Source organism: Puma concolor, chromosome D4, assembly GCF_028749965.1.
Source record: "Puma concolor isolate L17-30 chromosome D4, mPumCon1.1.hap2, whole genome shotgun sequence".
In the NCBI taxonomy this organism is placed as follows: domain Eukaryota; kingdom Metazoa; phylum Chordata; class Mammalia; order Carnivora; family Felidae; genus Puma; species Puma concolor.
In genome coordinates, this window is record NC_141679.1 from 18,123,919 (window position 1) to 18,151,343 (window position 27,425).

Here is a 27,425-nt window from a genome sequence, read left to right on the forward strand (position 1 = left end):
GAGCAGCCTTCTGAGACACTAGAGAAGGTCTCACACTCCTACAAGCTGGTGCTCTCCCCTGGAAGCTGGTTTCTGCACACCAATCAAGTAGAGGCAAGGATGTGTCATTCTTTGAGCTTTACTCAAAGTATTGAGGGGGTGGGGGGCAGCACTGGATGATCTTAGGCAGGAGGCTAGAAGTGTGAATTAGTGAAACATCATTTTGGTTCCAGAACGGGGGTGGGATGGGGAGAGTGGATAACGAGTCCAGGAGACCAATGTTGAAGATAAATCTCCCACTTGAAAGAGGAGAGATTGCACTAGAAGTCATGTGGTGGTGCTGGAGATGGGAAAGAGATGACAGAAGTCAGAAGGTCATGAGTTAGGGTTGACAGAAACTGTGAGTGACTGGGGGAAGGGTGGGGCCAGGGAGGAGCTCCCTCCACTGACTCCCCAGCTTGGATGGTGTAAGTGCTCCCCGAGATGGGGAGTATGAGGGATACGAGTACTGAATTAACATGCTTAGTCTTATTGAACATGTTGACTTAGAGATACCTCCAAAGTACCCACCCATAGAGTCTGGTGGGCCATAGATACAGGATTATTGAACTCAGGAGACTGATTAGACTGAAGTGCTATTTAGGAATCTCCACTTTACAGAAGATATTTCAAGATTGGGAAGAAGAAATTCCAGAATAAAGAATTAGACACTTGCGACAGAGGAGTAGTCTGTTGAATGTTACTAGGACAGCCTTCTAGTATCGGGTTCTTTGCCAATCTAAAAATGGCGGCACCATCGATAGTCTCTGGGTATTGCTTTGCCTTTATTTCTCTTTACAAATTCCCGCAAGGATTGTTTTTTTCCCCTCAGCATAGTTAGATAAGAAGGAGGAACAAGACACGCTGTGTGATTTGGGGCAAGTCGTGTAAATGCTTACGGTTGGCTCCTTCATCTGTGAAAAGGGCATCTCCTAGGTGGAGATCAGCTTCTGATGGTCACCTGAAGAGACTTTCCAGAGAGGTAGACTTTCCAAATCTCGCTTTCTCTCCTGAACACAAAAACATGGCAAACTCACGCCCTCACCTCACTCACTAGGCACTTAGCCTTGTTGGCACAAGGACACTCCTCGATCAAACTCAAAGCATTGCCTCCACTGGCATGTACCTTTAACCTGCTGCTACCGATTCATCCTTTACCTAAGACTTGGTTCCGGACTAAAAAACACCTTTTAGCATGGTCACAAAGTCCAAGTAAGCAGCTGAAACCACAACGATAAGAGCCCTCCGTGACAATTTACCTTTCTTCTGCACGGGTTTTAGGCCCGAGCGTCTACACACGCGTGGCTTTTCTCCCAAACGGTCATCCTGGCCACGAACGGGATGGCCCCTCCCCAGGAGTGCATAGATGATGACAATTTCTTTTACCATCTTGGCATCTAAACATGACACTCTATCTGGCAGTGATGCAATGAGCTCCCAATCGTTTATGGCATGGCTCTGGGCGGGATGGGCTGTGGATGCCTGCACTATATTTTACCCCATCAACTCTTGCTACGAGGGTGTCAGAGAGGGAACACAGCCGCTCAATGTTGAGCGGGCCCGAAAGACAGCCACTGGCAAACTATCGCCTGTGGAATGTATATAAACATCAGAGTTATGCCAGGAGTTGTAGTTTCAAAACATCTGCCAGATCATCACAAACAGCTTCCCTCCCATTCTCAGACCAACAATACCACTATGATCCCTTTACTCCTCAAGTTCAAGGCCATGGATTGGACTCCTCTTTCCCCTCCCCCCCATCTCCTATATGCACCCAACATGTATCAATAATAGTAATAGCATTTATTCATCATTTATTACATGTCAGGTGCCCCCCCCCCCCCACCACGGTCACAGAAGACTCACACAGAGTTTCCCTGACGTGCTCAAAGCCACCCTGTCTGAGCTTTGGACTCAAGTTCTGACTTGTTCACTATTCCCAGAAATATCATGCTGTTCACACAGAGCGGCTGTTTCTTTCTTTTGAAATGACCAAGGTAGGAAATTCACTCACAAGGAAGCCAATTTGGGCCTCGTGCAAAGACATTTCTGATAGAGTTTTCCAAAAGTGGAAGACGTGAGTTCTCCATGCCTCTCCGATTTCATGCAAACACTGGGCAGTCACTAGACTAGAACGTCACTGAGACCATTGATCCCTGGGAGAAGGGAGGAGGCGGCAGCTAGAGCGAATGAGCTCAAAAGCCCACCCTTCCCGGAGATCCTGGGACCGGGTTTTCTGGGAACCACCTTGTCACCACCATTTTGGTCGCTGTAGCTCCAGCCCCCACCCTGGCCTCCTGAGGCCACCTCCTAGCTGACTTCCCAGCTGTCCCTTCCAATTCATCCGGCTTCATCTGGCCACAGCGACTGTGCACCAAATCCGTTTCCATCTCCGACTTTCTCCTTAAATCTTCAGTGGCTCCCTTTGGCCAACCACACCCATTTCATCCATCTTTGAGGTTTCGTGACGTAGCTACATCCTCGATCCAAACTCATTTTTCACTTGCTCAAACTCCATTTCTACCTGTCCGTCTAACCACGTGCCTGGGTCACAGAGACACTGTGCTTATTTCCACCTCCAATCCTTTCTTCTCCTCTCCTAAAATATTTTCTCCTCCCCCCCCCCCCACCACCTTACGTATCTATTTTTTTTTTTTTCGGGCCCAAGTCAATTTTGTTTCAGGACAAAGAACTCTAATGAATTTCTCCCCCCAAGGCACCAATCAAGTTGGTGTTTTCTACTCATTTTTCTATTCGTGCAGCAAAGCCACGGGGACCCCAAAATAAACAAGAAATCACCCTGTCCTCTGGGAAGATCGCAATCAGAACCAGCTGCCCTGTGTAGCCATTCGATTCTGAACACTTGATTCCCCAGCGGCTCACGTTCCTGGTTGTAGGAGCCGATTCTGTCTGTCTCGTGAAGGGTACACGGTGAGCTCTTCGAACGCTGCTTCCAGGAAGCAGTAGGCAAGCAGTAGTTCCAGATTGCGTGATTGGGTTGTCTAGGATTGCGGAGCTTGAACTTACCCCCATCTTCACGCAGACATACACACGTATACACCCACGCAACCTGCCAATTATTTGGATGTTCAGTGTAGTGGAAAGCGCACAAGAGACCTGAAATCAGACAGACCTGCAATAAAACCCCATCTCCCGGCACTTTCTGGAGAAAGGAGTGCGGCAAAACCCCAGTGAGAGGAGCAGTGTGAAGGCGGACCCCCTGAGTTTACATTGCCGCTCTGCCACCAGAATAATCCTTCATTCAATCATTCACTGCCTCAACATCGTCAACAGAAAAATGAGGCCACCGTGGTTCACAATGCGCCCTTTCTTATTTTAAGGTTGTTATTATTATTTTAAAGGAGTGAGTCGATATGTGTAGAGCATTCAGGACAATTCCTAGCAGATGGCATCACGAGTAAGTGCTAGCTCTTCTAAATAGCACTACTAATTCGGGGGTGCTGGGGTGGCTCAGTCGGTTAAGCGTCCAACTCTTCGTGTCCGCGCAGGTCATGATCTCACGGTTCGTGGGTTCGAGCCCTGTACGGGCTCTGTGCTGACAGCATGGAGCCTGTTTGGGATTCCTTCTCTCCCTCGCTCTCTGCCCCTCCCCTGCCCACTCTCTCGCTCTCAAAATAAATAACTTGAAAAATATAAAATAAACGAATAAATAAATAGCACTAATTCAGCGACCTGGGGCAGACTGTGTAAATTTCCTGAGCCTCAGTTTTCTCATCCTTAAAATGAGAGCAAGGCTAGGGGCGCCTGGGTGGCCCAGGCGGTTAAGCGTCCGACTTCGGCTCAGAGCATGATCCCACAGTCCAGGAGTTCGAGCCCCACGTCAGGCTCTGTGCTGACAGCTCAGAGCCTGGACCCTGCTTTGGATTCTGTGACCCCGTCTCTCTCTGCCCCTCCTCCACTTGCGCTCTGTCTCAAAAACAAACAAAAATTTAAAAAAAAAAAAAAATTAAAGAGGAGAGCAGTGCTGATCTCTGTAAGATGCTCTGAGAACTTAATGTGGAAGCACCGAGAAAGCACCTAGCTTTCCCAGAAGAGGTTCCCTATCTCTGACTCCAGGCCTGGGCTTCTAATCCCCCCACACCGCAAGGAGATCTTCCCCCTGCTTCTGCTCCTTTCAGCCCTTATGCACACCCGTCACTCATGCTACTGTAGTTAAGCGCTTGTTTTTATCCCATAGAAAATGGGGGCCTCCCACAAATTCATCGTTAGAAAATTACAACCTAATTACACTGAATGATTGCAGACGCAAAGACCGTTCAAGTTCCCCCGAGCCCACAGGCAGCTAGCTTTTCCGCAGCCTGTCCCGGCCCGTTTTGGCCAACTGCGAACAGCGGGAGAGAGGCATCGGCCCTCTCCGGGAAGGTCTGGGGCCCCGGGCACCTCACACCGTGTAAAATCAGGTTGAGAGGAGAATCAAGAGCAACCTTGAAAGCAAAAAGGAGTCAAAGCAGGTCAGACAGCCCCTGCAGGGAGTTTGGGAAGGGGAGGAGAGCCTGACTCACCAGTTAGGCCTGCAGGGATCATGGGAACTGAGTTTCCATGGAGTTCCAGGCTTCCTGAGCCCAGGACACGGAGCCCCGCCTTGCTGCCTGGCAGCTGCAGACCTAAGCCAAGAATTGAGTTCTAAAGGCCCAGGACCCCCAATTATGGGGCCCAGGCTGTTACCTTGAGTGCCCCCCTGTTGCCTAGAAACATCGAAGAGCCCCCACCCCCAGACAGCAATGTAACCAGGGCAGGAAGGTGCTACGGTCCCTTGGGGAGATGCCAAGGGTCTGCCGGGGCTGGGGCTGGAAGGAGAGTGTAGAGCTTAGACCAAAGGGAGGAGACTTTGATCTTACCTCAAATACTGAGGTGCCTACCTTGCAGCCAATCTGGCTCTTCTCCCAGAGGAACCGAATTGTTCTCGAGGCTCCTATAGACTTCCCAGAGCTGTTTGTCGCTGGAGGAACGCGAAGGGTTTTCGCAAGGTCCTCCTCTGTTCTCTACAGGAGGTCTCCGTCTCTGTAGGACGAGGTGGAGAAGGCAAGTTCTCAGGTCTATATGGCAGAGGGACGTAGAGGCTGCCATTTCACCCCAGACCAAGGCTCTCAACAGGGTGGTTGGCACGCAGAGGTCCATGCTGGACGCTTAAAGGAGATTATCAAGGCATCAAGGTACAAGGAAAGACCAGAGCACATCGAGTCCTACCATTCTGGAATATTTTGATAGGGCCAGAGCCCTCTCATGAGATTAATAACGCCTAAGAGACATCTCTTGAGTTTATGTTAAGGTTGTACAAATCAATTCGTAAGCAATTCCTGACCACTGCGGTAAGAGTGGAATAAAGACCAGTTAGAGTCACAACTGTATGTTATTGCTAAGCAATATCACCGAAAGGCAACTGGAATGATGACAGGGAGGGATAATGCTGACCCAAAAAGCACGTCAGTTGTTCCTCTATTGGCAAATATTGGTTTGGGGTGCCCACAATTTTCTAGTCAATTAATAGTTCTAGAATTGTAGGTTTAGGGTGGCAAGTGAAAAGGCAGAGGGTTGCCATTTTCCTGAATAGATCAGACTACAGCTCGGTGCTCATTACACAGGACCACGCCTGTTGAGTTGTTGAAAGTGAATAAAATGGTTACTAAAATTAGAGTCCGTTCGTCTAAGCGGTCCCTGAACAGTGGTGGAGGAATGAAATCTTCCCTAGATATTTTGTTTCTATTTACCACGCAGTAAATAGACCCGGTTCATGGGTCCAAGCCCCACGTTGAGCTCTGTGCTGACAGTCAGAGCCTGGAGCCTGCTTTGGATGCGGACTCTCTCTCTCTCTCTCTCTCTCTCAAAAATAAATTTAAGGGGCGCCTGGGTCGCTCAGTCAGTTGAGCGTCCGACTTCAGCTCAGGTCACGATCTCGCGGTCCGTGAGTTCGAGCCCCGCCTCGGGCTCTGGGCTGATGGCTCGGAGCCTGGAGCCTGCTTCCGATTCTGTGTCTCCCTCTCTCTCTGCCCCTCCCCCGTTCATGCTCTGTCTCTCCTGTCTCAAAAATAAATAAACGTAAAAAAAAAAAAAAATTTTTTTTTTAAAATTTTTTAAATCTTAAAAATTTAAAAGCCGAAGAGAGGTGAAATAATTTTTTCGAAGCCACCCATACAGTAAGAAGGGACTTGAGCTTGGAGTGTCTCTAAAGGTTTGTGCAGTCTCTTGTGCTGCTTATCTAAGGGACCTGGTTGTGCCCCCTGGACCCGTAACAGCTAACTTTGATGGAGAACCGACTGTGTGCTGTTATCTTTTAAAGTACACCTCACGTATTCACCGATTTAACCCTTCTGACAATTTTATGACGCTGTGATTATTTCCATTTTACAGAGGAGATGACGGAGGTTCTATTACTTGTGCAAGTTCACACAACCGGCACAAGGCAGCCCCAAGTTTCCCGTCTAGGACACCTGTTCCAGATACATGCACTTCACCTGTACCCTGTTTCTCCCCTCCCAGTCATCTAAGCACACGGGGGGTGGGGGGGGCGGGGGTACAGGAATCTTGAAGAGGTGGGGGGTATCATTCTGCCTATGGTGGGACCCAGTGAGGTTTCAGTCCCAGATTCCATGCTCTGGACCGAGTCTGAAACTCTGATAAGATGCAAACCATATAGACGTCTTTATGAGAATCTCACATTCTAGGAGAGACTGTCCGCAGTACAGAAGGGGGTTGGTAGGTAGGGAAACACCTGAGACTCTCTGTCTCTGACACCTGGGGGGTGAGACCTTCTGCCCCATGGCTGGGGACCCCACCCCGTCCCCACACACAGAACACATACACTCACAGCCTAACAATACTGGCCCATTTTCATTTTTAAAAAATATTTTTAAGTTATTTATTTATTTTGAGAGAGAGAGAGAGAGAGAACACAGGTAGGGTGGGTCAGCACAGAGCCCGCCGCGGGGCTCGAACTCACAAACCGTGAGATAGTGACTTGAGCTGAAATCAAGACTCAGACACTTAACTGACTGAGCCACCCAGGGGCCTGCCCCCGTGTTTATTTCCATCTGTGGACGGGCTCCACCCTCCCTGAGACAGAGAGGAAACTGACTTGTCCTGACACCCACCGAGCCTGGAAGCAAGTCTATCCCCGGCCACTCACCTGAAGACACAGGTAGTCAGGGCTTGCGTGGTGCCAGCTCCGTCGCAGAGCCAAGAACCCCACGTCCAGAACCTGACGGGGTGAAACTCTGCCGGGAAGAGGCCGCTTTGTGGGCCCCGGCTCCCCACGGTTCACCTACTTCTGACAAACTCTCGCCTCAGCAGCCCGAAAAGGGCAGCGCCGTGGCCGCAGGGCGCAGGGAAGCGCTGCCTTGCTTCTCTCTGATGCAGGAGGCTGTCTCCAAAGGGCGGCTTATAACCACTAACTTGCGTGGGTGGCTATCTTGCAGCTGATTTCCCTTGAGAGGTGGTTGTTCTCCATCCACAGGGTCAGCAAGAGTAGCTGCCTCATGGCCATCACCCTGTGTAGCCAATTGAGTCTTCAAGTGCCCTCGGGGGGTTTAGGGAAGGCTCGATCTGGGATCCGGGGTTTGAGCCAAGCGTCAAGAGTTAACATTTCGATGCTGAAACTCCTTACTTTGGCAAATGAGGCCGACGGCCCTACCCCACGTGATTACTGGAGGTGCAATGAGCTAACCTACCCCCAGTACCTGATAATGGTCACTAATATTCCGAAAGCCGCTGGGCCGGGTGCTGGGGTCTGTTTCCTCGTTTGATCCTCACCACGTCCTGTGAGAGACTGTCCGCGATTCTCCGGAGAAGAATGTCAGGGAAATCTGCGATTTGCTTCCCGTCAGATAGTTGGAGAAAGAAGCCCACATCAAACCCAGCCGGGGATGACTCCAACATTTGTGTCTTTGCCCAACCCCAGGGCTTCCTACTAGGTTGGTTGGCCTGCGGCGGGCACACAGGTACTTTGGTTCACCCCGCCCCCCTTGGTTTTGATATGCGTACTTGGGCTTTTTAGAAAGCACAATTTGGTCACTCCCGATACAACATATGGCATCCCGAGTAATCAAATGCCTACCCGGTCACTAAGGGGCTGAGGCATTCTGGGTGCTGTGCTCCATTCAGACCCATCGCCAGGCAAACCAACAGATGTCTTAGAAGGCAGCATGAACTGCCTGTGAACGGGCAGTGTTAATGATGACCCCATAAAACGCTGCGTGTCAATTACCAGCTACAGCCAATTACTAGCTACAGAGCTACCGTACGGACGGAGCCCTAGGTCTTGGGATGCAAACTCCTCCTCCTTCCAGGAGCTTCCCCTTTCTCTTAATTAGCAATTAGGCTGCAATGCTTTAGACCAGCAGGTTAGGCTTGAGGAAAGACTAAGGGAGCGCCGGAAAAGAAAGTTGGAGCCAACATTTCTGCAGCCTGTGGCTGCCGAGGAAGAAAAGGAGGATAATTTGAGGATGTTCCCTCCCTTGGGGTACTGGCATGGGGGACGGGCCAGCAGCTGTACTTTGCAGGGTTTAAGAGCAAGTAATAACCGTGGGTTAGGGAGGCTCCCTGGGTCACCATAGAAACGAAAGTGGAGGATAACAAGCCTCATCCTCATGCCTGTGTTCCAGGACCCCAACCACCACGGAGAACATTGGGTTTTAAGCTCCTCAGGGAAGGCTTTTAGGCTTTAACCGATCTGATCTGCATGCGAAAACTCCTGTTTAGTTCGAGAGCGTCGGGAAGGCTCGATGGTCCTGATAGTTTCACCTGCCATCCTTCATCACCTCCAGAGTGAAAGGATGCGGAACAGCCCTTCGGGCTCCATAGCACAGTGCTCACTGGGGTGCACACGGGAGCTCTGTCCACCCAAGTCATTCCCTTTCTCGGTTAGTCTGCCTCGGTGTCCCTTGCCCAAGTGTGACCTGCCTCGGGTCATCGGTGACGTTTTCCAAAAGGTAAATGAGTCATTCTTTCAAATGACGGTCACCCACTTGTGTCCCTGTATCTTGACCCCCGGGTCCCCTCGCTGTGAACGCATCGGATAATGTACAGTTTCCCCCAGGGGAGCGGTCCCACTGTGGCCACAAGTGGTGGGAGCATTGGGACAGCATCAAACCCAAAGACTAGGGGGACTGAGTGCACTAGAGAATCTGTAGAAATTCTAGGCTCCGGGCACCCGGGTGGCTCAGTCAGGTAAGCGCCCGACCCTTGATTTCGTCTCAAGTCATGATGTTGCCGACGTGGGATCAAGCCCTTTGTCGGACTCCATGCTGAGCGTGGAGCCTTCTTGAGATTCCCTCTCCCTCTCTCTCTGCCCCTCCCTTGTACGTGCATGTGCTCTGTCTCTCAAAATAAATCAATCAACTTAAAAAAAAAATTCTTGGGGCGCCTGGGTGGTGCAGTCGGTTAGGCAGGCGTCCGACTTCAGCCAGGTCACGATCTCGCGGTCCGTGAGTTCGAGCCCCGCGTCAGGCTCTGGGCTGATGGCTCAGAGCCTGGAGCCTGTTTCCGATTCTGTGTCTCCCTCTCTCTCTGCCCCTCCCCCGTTCATGCTCTGTCTCTCTCTGTCCCAAAAATAAATAAACGTTGAAAAAAAAAAATTCCAGGCTCACTTTCAGAAATAATAAAGATAGCCCACCAAATAAAGAGACCAGCAAGACATTTTACACACCTCAAATGGGCAATAAATCGATTTCCATCTACCATATTGTACTTACAGGAAGTATTCATGATCCCGCAGTTTCGATGAAAGGCTTTATTTATTTTATTTAATTGCAGATACTAATCACACTCACGCCTTTTGTCCCCTCTTGTGTCTGGTTTTACAACCAACTGTTCAGTGTCTTTTCAATTTTAGCATCCTTAAGCTAGAACTTAGAGGGAGTTTCACAAACACAGAGGCAATGCAAAATTCTCCTAATTGAGGAAAAGATATACAAGGACCAATCCATCTATACTAGATTTTCATATAAATTGGAGGAGCAGAGAGAGATTACTATAATTCTGGTTATAAATGATTTCTGAGGAGCCCGTTTATTTTGCTTTCGGACAGCAGTTAAAGCAGTATAGAAAATTCCTGTGCAGAGCGCCAATTAATTATTTTATTCATTCAAAAATACCATTTGGGTTTCCTCTCAGGAGCTTCTAATCTAGTGGACAGACCAAACTGCTTGTAAAACTCTCAATTTGGGATAAACAGAATTGCCTTTTAATAAATACTGGCCACTTTCTCAGAGGAAATAAATTTGGAGAGTTTTTTCAATCATTGAGGAAATTTGCTCTGTACAATGTGCCGGCTCAAAGTTCATTTGTTTTTACAGTGAATTCCTTTCCGATACCCTTACCTCACCAAACGCTTCAGACCAGGCTTGTGCTCAAGGTCCATTTTTTTTTTTTTTTTTTTTTTTTTTTTATAAATAGCAAAGCTACTCGGAACGCCAAAAAGGGAATTGAATCCATACCAGGGAAACACTGCAGAAGAGAGTCTGGACTCCGGCTAAGACATACCTGGGTCATAGCCCAACTCTGTCACTTACCTAGCCGAATTAATTTATGCAAGATGTTTCATCTCTCTGAGCCTCCGTTTCTCATTCATAAAAGGGCTGTTGTCTGGATTAAACGTTATATAGAACAGAACGTAATACAGCGGGTGTTGGTGAATGGAAACTTCACCGATGTAGTGGTGATTGCTACATCACCACTACGTTCAGGTGTGTTGGCCAAAGCTTCACTTTGGATACGCTTTTTTTTTTTTTTTTTTTAGCAGCCTGACTGTGGTCAGGGACCAAACAACGGTGGACACGCAAAGGCTCAACTCTTTTTTTTTGTTGTTAATTTTTTTTTTAACGTTTAGTCATTTTTGAGACAGAGAGAGACAGAGCATGAACGGGGGAGGGTCAGAGAGAGAGAGGGAGACTCAGAATCTGAGCCGTCGGCACAGAGCCCGACGCGGGGCTCGAACTCACGGACCGCGAGATCATGACCCGAGCCGAAGTCGGACGCCCCGAAAAGGATCAACTCTTAATTCCTTGCTCTTTGGACAACACGCAGGCGGGAGGAAACCAAACCTTTGCACGTGTGTTGGATCCACAATTCACGATCCATCCTTTTTTTTGCGGGGGCGCCAACCCATGGGGGCACCAGAGTAGCATTGCAGGGCATCTGAGAATTAAAAAAAGCAAGGGGACCGGGAAGGAGAAGTCCGGTCGATCAGAAAAGCCTGGGTGGGAGGGAAGTCACTGTTGAGAGGGCAAAATGGGACAGCGGTGGCTCCCAGACACCTCCAGGCTGTGGGAACAGACCTCTCTTTCTACCTGCTGGATGTTTAGTTTGCCTCTAGTTCCCAAAGGGAGCAACAACAACAAACAAAACGAAACAAAACCCGAGGATTCCATCAGCCAGATGTCTCCGTTTTCGTGAGCTTTATCCATTTATCCACTGACCTCCATTAGCACAGGACATCTCCCAAGACGCAGTTCAACACACTGGCTCCCCAAGATGGTTGGTGCTCTCTGGACACATCCCCACAGGGCAGACGATCCTGAGGTTCTGGGTTAAAATTCAGTATTGGCCTGGTAAGGAACAAACTCGGTGTATAGACTTGTTTGGGGCAAGGGGGAGGGGCAGTATCTCTAAGATAAAATTTACACTTTTAACCATTATTAGTATATGGTTCTGGTCCTTATTATAGTCACACCACCACTCATCCATCTCCAGAACTTTTCCATCTTCCCCAGGTGCAATCCTGTACCCATTAAGCAATAACTCATGTCCCCCTCCCCCTAAGCCCCTAAGAACCTCCATTCTATTTCCTGGCCCTTTGAACCTGACCACCCCAGGTACCTTACATAAATGGAAACACACAGCATTTGTTCTTTGGTGACCGGCTTATTTCGCTCAGCGTTAACATTTTCCAAGTCCATCCATGTCGTAGCACGTGCCAGAATTTCCTTCCTTTTTAAGGCTGAACAATTATGTAAACTCGTAAGCGAAGATGCTGCCGGCTCCCTGGACGGCCTCAGACTTTGAGCCTGGCCATAAAATGTCACGCTCAACGAGGCTTTAAAAACCGAATTATTTCATTAGTATATAACTTGAAAGTGTTCCTGAGTATTAATTATAGCTGGTAAAAAGTAACAAGTGCATGGATTTCTTTTCACGGACACCGTCTTCACACAGCGGTATCTTAAGTTGGAAACTAGGTATTGGCATCCTTGCAAAGAAATAGCGGCACTTGGTTAGTGCCTGCGGCTGCAGAGTCTTTCGGGGAAGTCACACTCCATGATTCCCTGGCATCTGGTGACAAAGCACGTACACAGAAGCCTCCAGATAATTCAGGATCCCGAGGTTGCTCCCTGAAATAACCAGACCCAAACCAAACGGCTAATGTCTCATCAAATGTTCTTCGCATTCTCTCTTACAAATCACCCTTGCTAAAAAGTTGTTTCACGCTCACATCGCTATCTACTTATGGGTTTATTAATTTATTTAGTATTTTTATGTATACAACGTGTGTTTTCTTAAATGCTGCAAAAAATTTGGTTCCAGTCCATAAAGGCTATTACAGAGTACACAAGAAAGCCTAGCCCTTCTGTAGGAGGAAGGAAGGTCTCCCGGCCATGTATGCGTAAAAATTATTCTTTTTTTTTTTAATTTTTTTTAACCTTTATTTTTGAGACAGAGAGAGACAGAGCATGAACGGGGCAGGGTCAGAGAGAGGGAGACACAGAATCTGAAACAGGCTCCAGGCTCTGAGCTGTCAGCACCGAGCCCGACGCGGGGCTCGAACTCACGGACCGTGAGATCATGACCTGAGCCGAAGTCGGACGCTCAACTGACTGAGCCACCCAGGCGCCCCTGCGTAAAAATTATTCTTATGTGAGTCTCCATCATGTTTGGTAGCTGTGGATGACGTAATAAATGCTTACCTATTATTCTGGATGATTTCATAAAGTTTACTTGTAAGTTGGATCCGTTAACACAAACATGCCGGGCAATGTGATCAAGAGGTAGAACAGCCACTTCCTTGTAAATTTTTCTTTTTTTTCTTCTTTAATTTTTTAAGGTTTATTCATTTTGGAGAGAGAAAGAGCACGCGAGCAGGGGAGGGGCAGAGAGAGAGGGAGACACAGAATCCAAAGCAGACTCCAGGCTCTGAGCAGGGGAGGGGCAGAGAGTGAGGGAGACACAGAATCTGAAGCAGGCTCCCAGCTGTCAGCACAGAGCCCGACGAGGGCTCGAACCCACATTCTGTGAGATCATGACCTGAGCCGAAGTCGGATGCTTAGCCGACCGAGCCACCCAGGCGCCCCTCTTGTAAATTTTTCAGTGGAGAAGTATGCCTTTCTAAGCGATGTCTTCAACTTTTGAGACATCACCTCTCCCCAGGAGACACCCCTTCCTCTCTGTCCTTCGAACTATTACAGGATGAGACGAGAAAGTAACTAAAAGGAGAATGGAATTTTTGTGATCACATTAGAAAGATAATTTGGACTGAATAATAGATGAAGACACCAGAAGGAAGAGCTTGCAGGATGAGGTGGAGAACAAAATATTGGCCCCTGAAGTCTGTGCTACAAGTGATTTTTTTCCAAGAATTTTGTATATCACGCCTGTCATAAACATTTAGTTTCATTGTGCAATGAAGACAGATGACAAGAATTTGCTGCTCCAACAACCAAAAAAAAAAAAAAAAAAAAAAAAAAGCAACTCCACTATGTCCTTGGAATCTGGCTTTTTTTGGTTTCAAATGTGCAGTGGGAAACTTGTGCCTGCAAGGGCTGGGGTTGGGGACAGTTGTTTCTGTAACTAATTGGACATCTACATAATCATAAAAATCGGGGCAGGTCCCTCGATTCTCGTCTGTTCTAAAGCCAGCACTTGCTCTAAAGTTAGGAGGCATGCAGGCTTGAGAGAGGTGCACAGCTAAGCTGTCCCACGCTGACTCACTTACATAAGCGTCAAGGTTATGAAGGTTTTCTCCATTTTGGGTCTAAGTGGTAGGAAGGAAAAACATGTTTTAAGAGTCAGTCATCAGGGAAGAAAAGTGCTTGGGAAGGTCTAGCTTAGGGAGAACTTTTGTAGATAGGAGGATGATGGGAGATGTGAAGAAATGATTGAAGGCAAAGAGGCTGGTGGAAAACCATTGTGGGGAAAGTTCCAGAACATGAGGTGGACAGCCAACAATGGCTAGGAATAAGGTACATACCTTCCATGGAGAGAAGAGACCAGTGAACAATCAAGAGAGAGGGAGGAATTTTGGCATTGAGAGAAAGGATGCTGGAGAAACTCAGTACCTCATCAGCAAATTAGGAAGTGAGGTCACCTTCTGAGAAAGAATTTGGAATTCTGGAACTTGGGTCTTGGGAAGTTTTGGCCTAGCCCCAGTAAGAAATATAAGAGGTAACTGGAAAAGTGAATAAAAGAATGATCAAGCGGGGTGAGCTAGAGTCGTAGTGTAACATTAGAAGGGTGTGTTGGAAGGGTTATTTGAAATCTCAGACATGGGGCAGTTTCAAGTGACGATTCGATCTAAGGTGGTTGAGCAGATCAAGTACAAAGCCAAGGTATCAGTGCCACCTACTGGCTTATGGAAGCCAATGAGGAGGCAAATAAGAGTTACAGAGAATTTTAAATGTTTACAGCACTATCTGGATAACATTTGCTTGACCTAACCATGTATCCTCTGTAATTACAAAGGAGACTTTGGGTATAGAAATGGAAAAACTCTCAGAACTATCTAAATAGCATTTGATTTAGCAGAGCAAGGTGCATTTAGCTTAAAATCCTACCTTTGTGTTGCAACCAATACACCATGGAAATTAAGGTGGATGGCTATCAAGAGTTCGGAAAAACAAATCCCTGTGTCTGTTCCTATAGGCGTGAATGTCAAGGTAAAGTACCAGTAGAGCAGACAATCTGGTGTGTATGCCTTTGCTTTTCTGTTCTAGATGTTAATCTAGACTGTCCAAGGAAGTGAAAGGCTACCGGCTAGCATTTAGATTATAACGATCTCTTTTCAAATCATTCTTCTCAAAAATCCTTGAGGACCGAAGAGCAGGCTCTTTTCTGTTTGTATATGTCTAAATCTCACCTACTACCCAGCACATAGATGTTCAAAAAGTGTCCATGGAACGAATGCATGAACAAATGAATAATCTATGATCCTACGTTCCTCTAGAATACACTTTCTTTGGGTTTGGAAGCCTCTGGAAACCATCCCTCACTCCTCTTCCACTCGGCACATGCCTTTGGAAAGATACATAGCGACCATCCAGCTCCGTAAACACAAATTATTAGCATTCGCAACGTAGGCAAGATCTGCTCCTTTCTACCAGGTCTGCCTTTATCTTGTGAGTGTCTGGACTGATAATCACCACTCAGTTGGTTGTGGCAAAAGTCACACTGTGACAAAAGTGGAAGAGATTACAGCAAGGGCAATCATTAGGAGGTAGAATGGGGAGCCTGAATAAATAAAAGGCCATATAAACATGAGGCCTAGGGGCGCCTGGGTGGCGCAGTCGGTTAAGCGTCCAACTTCAGCCAGGTCACGATCTCGCGGTCCGTGAGTTCGAGCCCCGCGTCGGGCTCTGGGCTGATGGCTCAGAGCCTGGAGCCTGTTTCCAATTCTGTGTCTCCCTCTCTCTCTGCCCCTCCCCCGTTCATGCTCTGTCTCTCTCTGTCCCCAAAATAAATAAACGTTGAAAAAAAAAAAAAAAAAAAAAAAACAAAAAACATGAGGCCTATACTGAATGAGGCAGTCTCAACTTGAAATCACCCATTCCTACTAGACAGAAGTCCCAGCTTTTTTCTCCCTTGGAAACCAAGCTTTCTGATGACCAAGAATGCAATTTGTCCATTTCTAATACCTTTGTGTGAATTAGCAAAAGGTGTCCCCTACAGGGGCAGAGGCAGAGACAGCCAAACCAGAGTGCGTGGCTTGGTGAGATGAACATGGGCTGGATTTCTGCTTCCACATGGCCACTGGGACAGGCACCTTGTGCAGTGAACAACCTGCACGTTTGCATTCTTTGCCCCCACTGGGTACTCACTCTTTGGGGCATTGGGCTCCCGGGAGTCACTCCTGAGCTAAAAACTATGGTTCCATTCTAAAAGTTATATATCAGGGGCGCCTGGGTGGCTCAGTCGGTTAAGCGACCACCTTCAGCTCAGGTCATGATCTCACGGTTTATGAGTTCAAGCCCTGCGTCGGGCTCTGTGCTGATGGCTCAGAGCCTGGAACCTGCTTTGGATTCTCCCTCTGTCTCTCTGTCCCTCCCCTGCTTGTGCTCTGTCTCTGTCTCTCTCTCTCCCTCTCTCTCAAAAATAAAAAAATGAAAAGTTATATTTTTTCTTTCAAAAAAAATGAAAAGTTATATATCAGATTCCTTGGCAACGACCGAGCAACAAAGAACAGAGTCTGGGATGTGCAGGATATGCCGCTATTAGATAATTGCGTTGCTCCGAATATTTACTTTTCCCCTTTAGTTAACAAAACTCACAGAGTAACTACATCAAAGGCTTTTTCTGTATAGAAGGACAAAATCTCCCTGCCGCCTCATTTTCATTTTTGTGGTTAGGGCAAGGGAAGGATTTATATATCTAAGGTTACCTCACCTAGTAAGCTTACCTAGTTCAATAAAGCCATGGGACAATGCAGAGGGGTGAACTTCCTTCAATTTCTCACCAGTCAAGTCTATGTTTCCATGGCTTCAAAGCAACTACAATAAATCAGGCAGCAAATCTTCGAGTTTCAGTAAGACTTGGTTAAACCATGCGTGAGGAACTGCTACCTCCCTATTCTGGCTGGATCTCAGATTGACAATGTTCAGACATACTTACAGGGGGTGGAGTGATTCTCCTGAAATCTGAAGCCATGTTTTCTGTGCGTGATTGGTTTCCAAACCATACAGAGTGACTCTTGGGATCAGACTAAAGAAACTTCTCGATTTCTTCTAGGACCGTGGGGGGAGAAGACGTTGTGTAGTGTGAGTAGAGGGTTGGGTTCAATGAGACCCAACATTGGTTTATCACTGGATGATCACCTTCAAAGAGGCTGGCTTGTCCCCACCATCTTTGCTGGGAGAGTAATTTCTTACATGTTCAGAAGAAGTTTGGGAAGCTACACGTGCTTCAGTGGAAAGGCCTCCTATGTGTTTTTCCTTGGGAAGGATACTTTCCAAATAAGTGAAGAATTCTGTGGCTATCTCTTCATTGTTACTCTTTCGGGGTGAGATGCAGCTCACATCTGTCAAATGTTACCCAAGCTTTGACTCCCCTTCTTGACTAGTTACCATAATAACCCCAGAGTTGTGGGTGGGTCCTGCTTGTTGCTTGACTTGAACCAAGGCTGTAACGGAGGTCTCTGGGGTCCAAGCATTCTCAGCCGTTAACAGGCAAGTCAGAAGGAGCTCAGTAAAGGGGTCCTATGAGAAGCCCCCCTTGGCCTCTCTGTACTTATTTAATCCGTAACACATGTTGACTAGATCCAAAATTATGTCATTGCCTCATAACTTTTTGAGGTTCCAAATTCCGAGGCCCTTGGGAGAGGAGCAGTTGTTATTATAAGGTCAGGACTTAGGACCGGCAACTGAAGCCATCCAAGGTCTCCTCTCTGTGTTGTTTCCATTGCTTTCGGGCAGCCACGGAGCGATCTGGCTGCTCTCAGACTGACGGCCGAGGCAGCGCTGCCATGTGGAAACGAGGTAAACAATTAGGTTTTGTTCCCTAGGAGAATACATCGATGAGCATGGCCACTGCCAGATCTGTGACGCCTCGTGTGCCAAGTGCTGGGGGCCCACTCAGGAAGACTGCACTGGCTGCCCTGTCACAAGGTGAGTGGCCTTTCAGTACCTCCTGTGGTTGGGAGCTCATGGGTGGCAGGTTGGAGAGAGGAGGCGTTTACGACCTTAAAGACACCCCCTTGGGCCTGCAGGAAAAAGAACCAAACACCTTTCCATGACACAAAAACTCCCCACGGTCTGGCCACAGCGCACCTCTGTAACATCTTCTCTCCATGATGCCCAGTACCCCCTCCCAGAACCAGCTCCCTGGACACTAGAGAGGCTTTCATCCATGAAGACGACGGTGCCTTTGACAACTGCAACCCCTTCTGCACACCCATTATCTCCATCTGCTGATCAAATATCTACTCATTTTTCTAGAGTCAGTTCAAGGGTGAATTATTCTACAAAGGTATTTTGACCTCTTCGCAGAATTAACCTTCTCCTCTTTACATTTTCCTGTGCTCTGTATAAACTTCTATAAGAGCACCGGTGACATTCTGAAACATTAAGTTACAAATCTCGGTATCTCTATAGATGGGCTGTATTTCCCTAAGTCCCTTGAAATACTCACCTTTGTATCTCCATCACCTATCACAGTGCAAGGAAAACAGTAGGCACTCGATAAATGTTTGGTAGCTGAATGGATGGGGAAATAACAAGTATTGGAATGGGACGAGGATCTCTGCTAATCCACTGGGAATTTCTAGTGGAGAGAGTTGGAAGCCTGTTGGACTCTTGGTCAACACTCCTCTGAGTGGAGCACTTAATATTTTGGCCGACTGAATGTTCGAATGAATAGCCCCATCACCACTCTGCTAAATACGTAGGAAGCAGTCTCTCTCCAGACCAGTATGATGAGGCTGTTCCAGCATCAGGTGAATCCCTAGGATGGACATTCCCTCTGTTTTGGACAACCGCCATTTCATTTCACTTGTCCTCAGGACTAGAATATCCTGAGAGGGAATCGTGTGGGTTAGTCTCCCTCTTCCCCCACAGTGATCAACACACAGTAACAATTCAAGACATGTGCCTTGAATCGAATTTGATAAAGTGTGTAATCAACATCATGGGCTTGGCTTTCCAAATAGCTCCCTCAGGAGGAGAAAGAAGGAAGGCAGAGATGGAGGGAGGAAAGGGAACAGGCACACAAGAACTGCTTTAAGAACTTTCAGTGCTAACTGCGGTGACATTTTCCAAAGGTCTCTTCAAGATATCTATGCCTCTAAATATTGGGTTTGCCTTAAAGCAGTTTCAAGACATAGTCTTAGGTAGAGACATCATTCTGAATATGCGTCCTCTTTCTCCTAACTCCTTACCGCATCAACAGTCAAATTCCACTCCATGTTTGGACAACTTTGAACTAAGGGAACTTACTAGCATTCGTTTACTAAGGCAGCTACCATCGTCCAGGATATACTGCAGGAGTCATGACTGTCTGAGGCTCATCAAAAGTGAGAAAAAAACTCTACGACCGTAACTAGCCATTTAAAAAACTGAAACCCACTGGTACACGAAAGGAGATACAGCTCCACGGCCATTGGGGTAGTGTAACTGTCTTAAGCAGCCCATGATTTAGCTCTTGGAGAAAGAAAAGCGTGTGCGTGGATCTTGAGTTAAGGTGTCCTCTCAAGGACATCTTGTTTCCCAGGAAGAATATTTTGCTCGTCTCCCTGAGCACTCCATTTTGCTCATGTCTCTTCCTTGAGGAAAATAACTTGCAAATATGTGCAAGAAAGGGCATCATGTCTTGGCAATGAACTACCTCTTGTTCACCTGACTCTTGTTCACCTGCATTTTCCCAGAACAAGGATGAAGAGAAAAAAAAAAAAAAAAAAAACTATTTTGAAAGATGATGGTGTTGACTTATTTGGGCAGCAACGTATTTTTCTTAAGTCTTTTCCAAAGCGTTTCCCTGAGTGGAATCAGATCCATTCAAGATGGTCTGGAGCACCTGCTTTGTGTCCAGCTCTGAGTTAGGTGCAAGGTCGACGAATACTTACAGGTAGCTCAGGTAAAGAGCTCAGGAAGGCAGTTTCCAGTGGGCACAGGACACAGCAGGACAGAGAATGACAAAAAATGGATCTGACGCAAGCGTTAGGGGTAAGGAGACACACAGAATAATCAGGACAGTGGGTTTGTCGGAGTCTCTTCCTCGCCTTAAGCTTTGGGATAGCTCTAGTCCTGGTAGAGAAAAGATCATCCCTAAAGGAGTTTTTATCTAGGAGAGGAGTGTTAATATTTAAATACGGGTTCGCTTCAAAATAATATGGGAGGGAAGTAAATTGATGGGAATATAAATATTGGCCATGTACTGAAATTGCGAGGTGAATACAGGGGGAAGGGTACTGTTACGTCTTGTATGTATACTTATTTTAAGTATGTTTACATTTTCCCTTGACACATTTTTAAAAAATAATGTAATCCTGAAGTTCAAATAACTTCCAACTTTAGGAAATCAAACTTTAGGAAGCCCTCTCTTCATATTCTAGTTCTCTCTTTACATTTCCAGAAACTCTTGGGTTTAGCATCTTAGAGACCACTGAAAATTTGCAGGAAGCGAGTGCCCCCTTCGGCACTTGCAACAACATGCTCACCCTTGCAAGGCCATGATCTTGATGGCCCAAGCTGGTTGCCCAACCCAGAACTGAAGGAGTGATAGACCCGATGAACTCATTAAAAGCATTAAAAGTTACTTTTGTTCTGACCCACCCTCAAATGTTTTGTTTGACCTGTTTCACTGCATTCAGGGGTAAAGAAAGACTTTTCTGGCCAGATTTCATTGCTTTAACATTAAAGAACCAAGAAATTATACTAAGGGCCCTTGTGATAGCTTATTTAGGCCAAACCAATAACCAGCAGAGAGGATCAGCTAACCCTGACGTTCCAGCTCTTCTGTTCCAATTCCATCACACGCACACGCGCGTGTGCACACACACACAACACACACACTTGGATGTCTAGAAAATTTAGTGCCAATATTGAGAACATTACCTCTGCCCAACTCTTTAGCACTCGGTTTTGCCAAGTCCTTCCTTTCCATAAGCGCTGTTCACTGCTCTGAAATGGTTCGCTGCTTACGAAAAGGCTAAGAACATGTGTGACTTGGGAGAAGAAATGCCTCCCCTGCAGAGATTAGCTGGCCTGACTCTCTCAGAAATCCACAGATTGGATGACTGGCTGTCCTAGAGATGGCTTGAGTTGGCTTTAAAGGAAATTGTCATCAGCCCCATGGAGCCCAGAGCGGGGTATCTATTCTCCTACATTAGGGAAGATTTGTTGCTGTCAGTGGAAAAATCTGTGCCACTTAAAATGGTACTTTTCTCAAGCTCCTTAGCAGTTTTCCTTGACGAGGATGGGGGATGGAGGGGATGATGTAATTCAGTGCCTTTACCTAAGCATGACGGTTTTCCTTCTCTTTTTAGATCTCTAAAAAGAATCGCGTTCTTATATTAAAACAACAACAACAACAAACTGTGTATATCTCCTGTGCTTTCCTTAGGGTCGATATGAAAGCAGGTATTTCAAAGCACAATTATGTGCTTGGCATTTCCTTAAAATCAAGTACTCAAGTGAGAAATGCAGCCTCCTCCATACATAAACACAGAAGTATTACACCATCGGCTTCGCTCTCCAGCCCACCACCCCCACGTTCTGGATGCTTCTAAATGGTTCCCATCATGGAGAGTATTAGATCACCTCTCCCAAGAGAAATGATTTCCCCCTAAACAAATCCGTCATCTCTTTCTATAAAAGACAAACATGATGATATACTTTTCATCCCTTTTTCAACTGTGTTTAGCGGGGGGGGGGGGGGGGGGGGGGGGGGCAGAATCCTCACAAATAAATGTCCCCATTCTCCCTTCCAGGAGAGCGTCTAGCAGCTTCCTTGTTTAAAAACCTCAGAAAGCTCTTACGCAGTTTTTCTTAAAGGGAGGTTTTTTTGGTTTTTTTGGTGGTTTTTTTTTTTTTTTTTTTTGATAGTCCCATCCAAATATCCCTTGAAAAATCTTCTAGCTCAGAAACCAGAGCCAGGGTGGGGCTGGGATATTCCCAGTTCGCATTAGTGCCGTCAACTCAAGTCTGGGCTGGGAGCACAGCCTTCTCATCATACACCATGGTGCAGGGCATCTGTTTTGACACGGACGAACAGATGTGCCTACGTGTCTGTTTAGGGCTGGGACTCCGGGCTCTGCAGTGGCCAAAAGGATGGCTCACTCCAGGAGCGCTGGGGATGGTGACCAGAACCTGAAAGGCGGAGAACCCAAGAACCAGGTGGCTTTCCCATTGTTCCCAACAGATGCAAATGACACGGGCTTTCGGGGCGACGCATTGGAAGATTGCAAGCAACACGCTAGGTCAGGTCGCCTTGCTCCTGCTCCAACTTCCTCCCAACCTGTGACTGAAATGCCCATTTCCAGTTCAGGGCTGCCTCTAGCTATGGAAACGGTGGGATTCAGCCAAGCCAGGGCACCCCGGGCCTACACCTGACCTTCCACGATACATCCAGCTCGGGTGGAAGGAGGTGGTAGAGAGAGAAAGAAGCCTTACCTTTGCTGACAGGCCCTCCACTCTCTCAGGCCTGGATGCCAACGTCACACCCTCGGGGGAAACAGGCGCACTACAGGCTCAGTTCACCTCACAAGGGATACAGTAACGACTACCGGAAGGAAGCTCTAACGGACCCAATTGGGCACCGCCGGTGTTACTTAGGAATCATTTAACAGATTCCACAGTACTCCATTCTGTCTCATTCTTCTGCTGAAGGGAAAACAGCGGCTCTCAAAATGTCTCCCTAGACCAGCAGCATGAGCACCACCCAGGAATTGAAAAACCACAAATTCTCAGCTCCCTCCCCCAAAGACGACTGAATTAGAAACTCTGGGGGTGCAGCCCTGCAGCTCACTCCATCTATCCATATTACCTATCTGACTCTAGCACTTGGGGAACATTTTGCATCTGAAAGAGCCAAATTCTTGGCTACCACTTACTTAACCACATTTGCTCTTGGAATTACTTTGCAAAGGAAGAAAAGAAGCAAAACGATGAAAATACTGTGATATGGATTGTATGTGTATAAAGTCAAAGGTTTTATAAGCCCACACGCTATCCCATCTGGGGGGGGGGGTCCTTGTAGGTGTTTGCAAACAAAATTAAAAAAAAAATGGTACTTGATACGTCAAGAAGTGCTTGCAAAAATGACACTCAAAATCAGTTCATTGATCACTTGCCATATGCATAGGCCAAGTTTATAAGTAGCATGTAAGCTACAGGACAGTGTTTCGTTCTACCCTTTGAGAGCCCTTGATGTTGACATCTCCCTTGTAAAGCGTGGGCATGCTGATAACTAAAGGAATAATATTTTCTCCAAGGCCTCTGGATCCAGAGGCCTATTTAATGTCTTGAAAGTTTAAAGACCTCCATCTGATTGTTGACTACGTTTGGCCGGGCCCCACAATATGGGTTTAATCCCTGCAGGCATTGGTTAGCTTGTTTGGAACCAGAATCACGGTTGCATCCTGAGCCAGTTTCTGGCATGCCTGCTGTTGGGTCCAAACCTTGGGCCAAGGATGGGTACATGACTAATATTCCACATGTTCTAAGATGATCAGTCCCAGGCATTCGCCCTTGTTTCTGGAATGATGAAACCAAGTCTGTGCAGTGAAACGTGAACACCACATGTCCTAACACTTACAGCCATTCCAGAAAGTCACCCTTACAAACTCTGAAATCTGCTCTTTCTCTAGGGTTTTTGACAACGGCCACTGCGTTTTCAAATGTCCCTCAGGGAAATTTGAATTTCAGAACCAATGCCATTTGTGCCATTACACCTGCCAAGAATGCCAAGGAAATGAGCCTTCCAACTGCACTTCCTGTGGAGTAGGTGAGGAAATCCGGCTCTTCTCTTCTTCCTTTCTTCAAACCTGTTCTCCCACTGGCCATAATTTGCTTTGACTCAGAAGCCTCATCTCCGGGGACAAGGGGTTATTAGGCGGCCGTTCACTGGAGAGTGTGTATGACCTTGAAGCTTCTGCTTCTTGTCAGGAAACGAGTTCACATTATTGTAGACCCAGACTCACTGCCCCTAAGGAGATGAGAGAGAAGCTACGAGGTGTCTTTCTGGAGAAGGGGAAAGAAAGGTCATGCAGACATGGTGTTAGACATGAGACAGTGAAGCTAAGATTTCCTGAGGTCAAAGTGAAAAGCTAGGATGTTAAGGAAGATGGACTCAGTCTTTAAGAGAAATATTGAAATAGACGCTGTGTTAAGGCCTCTTCAGCCCTGAGCTATGCCATTTAGAAGTTGTTAGAGCCCTACTGTAGAAACAAAGGAATGGTTTCAACACAAAAATAGAACTTTTTGTGTCGCACCTTAAAAAGTCTAAGTCTCTGCTGTCACTGGATTATACTCCATGATCTCAAAGGTCCTCTGCAGGTTGACCCTTGACTCCCCTCATACGCCTGCCCCCAACGTTGACCTCACATGAGTCAGGTTCATATTTTATTTGACTCCCATGATACTTTTAACATTTAAGCCGTGTTTAAGAATTGGTAAATTTCAGGGGCACCTGGGTGGTTCAGTCAGTTAAGCGTCTGACTTTTGGCTTCTGCTCAGGTCATGATCTCACAGTTCGCGTGTTCAAGCCCCGCGTAGGGCTCCGCGCTGCCCGCGTGGGGCCTGCTTGAGATTCTCTATCCCTCCCTCTCTGCCCCTCCCACTCCTTCTCTCTCTCAAAATAAATAAACTTTTTCTTAAATATTGAAAACTTTCAAAGAACAACCCGGGCTTTCGTTCTTGCTTCTGTTTTTGCTTTGTCCCGGGGAAAAAAGAATGATTCATCTTTATTCTTGCTTGTGATAAAGCCAAGAAAAATGAAGAACAAATCGCGAGCAGCATGCATTTGCAGGAAAATGGGGGACAATGCATTTCTTAGTGCAAGTTAATTTTTTTTTTTTTTTTTTTTTTTTTTTTGCGTTTCTTACGTAAACAAAATGGATCTATGTCAAATTTTCTCGCGAGGCTGGTCCTTCTGTGTCCTTCCTCATCTCGAAGAGGGTGATAAAGGGTTTCTACTTTTAAGGTTATTATGAAAATGAAATGAGATTAAATGAGATAAAATACCAAATCACTTAAAACCAGGCTGGCCACATGAACAGTACTCAGTAAATATTAACTACTACCCTTACTGCTACTGTTACCACTCATTATTTGCACCTACTTCCTCCTGTGGGCATGTGAATTTCTCGGGATGCAAAACTGTTTCAATGGAGATGTTCCCCGCTCGCTGTCTGCCTGGCCTCTGTTTACTTTTTAGGTCTCCGTGTCAACTTCATTCCCTCCATGAGGGCTGCCCCAATCTCCCGTCTCAGTTGGGACTGCTCCATACGTGTATCCTGAGACCCTCCACTTAACCCCTTTACAGGTGTCCTCAAACTTGATATCTGTCTTGTCCGTAAAGCTCTATGTCCTATAAGAGCAGCGGACAGTGTCTAACCGAGCACCAGCTCGAGTGCGAGGAGAGCATTCGGCAGGTGGAAGGCCCACAATATAACTGAATCAATGGTTCAGGAGAAAGAATGCCAGAAGCAGCCACGAGGGGACCTACTTCCTGCTTGGTTACTGATGAACTAGAAGATATTAAACCAGTCTCTCCACCTCTTTAAGTCTCTCCTTGTTTGTAAAAGAAAAAAAGAAGAAAAGAAAAGAAAGAAAAGAAAAGAAAAGAAAAGAAAAGAAAAGAAAAGAAAAGAAAAAAAGGAAAGGAAAAAGGAAAGGAAAGGAAAGGAAAGGAAAGGAAAGGGAAAAGAAAAGAAAAGAAAAGAAAAGAAAAGAAAAGAAAAGAAAAGAAAAGAAAAGAAAAGAAAAGAAAAGAAAAGAAAAAAGGAAAGGAAAAAGGAAAGGAAAGGAGAAAGGAAAGGAAAGGAAAGGAAAGGAAAGGAAAGGAAAGGAAAGGAAAGGAAAGGAAGAGAAGAGAAAAGAAAAGAGAAAAGAAAAGAAAAGAAAAGAAAAGAAAAGAAAAGAAAAGAAAAGAAAAGAAAAGAAAAGAAAAGAAAAGAAAAGGAGAGGGGACACATAGACAAGACGGCATCCAAAATCCCTTGCACACTTGAAACCTACTAAATCTTCACGCATAGTACAAAATTAACGATTCACTTGAATACTGAACAAATGTCTGAAATGTTTGCAGCATCCCGTAATTACGTGGACCAATCCACACATAAAACGCTTTGATGTCTCCTCTGCATTTTTTGTCTAAAAGTCGATTTGCTCCCGTCTTCACAAAATTGCACCGTAACTCTCGCACGTACAGGTTGCTACACAGAGCTGCCGTGGAAAATGCACTAAAAGACTGTATGACGCCTGCCCTCAAGGAGTGGACGCTCTAACAGAGGGGGTTGTGGTTAGGTATTGTAAAACGAGAATATATTAAAGACCAAACGAAGGAAGGCATCCTACCACAAGTCAGAGAAGAAGCATCACTTTCAGCTATGAGCCAGCAGAAAAGGCTTGCTGGAGAGGGTACTGTTGAGCAAGCTCTGATTAGGAGGGTTCTCTCCTCTTAAGAGCACGGTGTCTCTCATACTTGTATTAGCACAGCCAGCAGGTGAAACAGTGCTAACAACAAGGGATGATTGGACAGACGCAGTTCCGTATCCGCAGGCTTTAATAAAACCCTGAAACCCTCTGACTAGGGAGTCCCATCTACACACCATCAGCGTTTCCCATCAGTCTGGAGAAATCTCACCTTTGTGCAATTGTAATGCTGTTAAGAATTTAGGTCTGAATCCTTTTGGAGGTGCCAACTGCCAGCTCCGCTCTGTTGGTGAAGATTCACTCGAAGTTCTTTTCCCGATCTGTTCTCTACCAAACTGAACCAACGCAAAGCTAAAATCGACCCCCCCCCCCCACCCCAGCAGCTACAGTAAGAAACACGTTGAAGTGGACTTCACACGGTTTATTTTCAGGGTCCCTTGGCCTTTCTTTCATCCTTTCCCGCAATCCTTTTTTCCCCCTCTTGCCTTCCGCCTTCGACCTTCCTTTCTTCCCGAAGACATGTGGTATCTTCACATGAGTCTATCTTCTCTTGTGACGAAATTTAGCCGTAAGAGATGCTCCGGAAATAGCGAATTGCTCTCACGTGTAAACGAAAGCCAATCGGAACCCCTCTCAGAGTTTCTTGCACTTTATATCTTGTTTCATATGATCACATGAGGTGTAGCACCCAGCAAAAATATCCCTTCTACTGTTAGAACCAGCTCCTCTTATATATCATTACAATAATTTAAATTCTGAGACTCTGAGCAAGTAGCCAGCCATTTATGCATGGTATTTAGATCAACGGGATATCCAAATTATCAGCCAGAGCTAAATGAGCTGCCATACGACCCAGGCTATTAGAAATGTGAGCAAATCTTGGTGTAACCCTGGACCAGACCTGTGGGGAGAGCTGCCCAGGATCCAGGCATCTATGTGAACTCCTTTACAGGGTCCATGTACTTTAAATCCCAAGACCATCCAAGTCTGTTTTTCAAACTCAAATTGTAATACCCAAAGTGGTTCAAATAATAAAGCCATGTCTGAATAATACAAATGGGATGGGAGAACATCGCTTCTGATATCTGAGCCCATCATCGT

At 46.5% G+C, this 27,425-nt stretch overlaps 1 protein-coding gene across 3 annotated transcripts in view; it reads left to right on the forward strand.

Moving 5' to 3' along the window:
- Positions 1-27,425, forward strand: part of PCSK5 (proprotein convertase subtilisin/kexin type 5) — a 472,761-nt gene that overhangs the window by 349,884 nt on the left and 95,452 nt on the right. For all 3 annotated transcript variants that reach the window (XM_086685036.1, XM_086685033.1, XM_086685034.1), the window contains 2 exons: positions 17,738-17,840; positions 23,537-23,673. In XM_086685036.1, the coding sequence (XP_086541162.1) occupies positions 17,738-17,840; positions 23,537-23,673 (240 nt within the window). The remainder of the gene's footprint in view (positions 1-17,737; positions 17,841-23,536; positions 23,674-27,425) is intronic.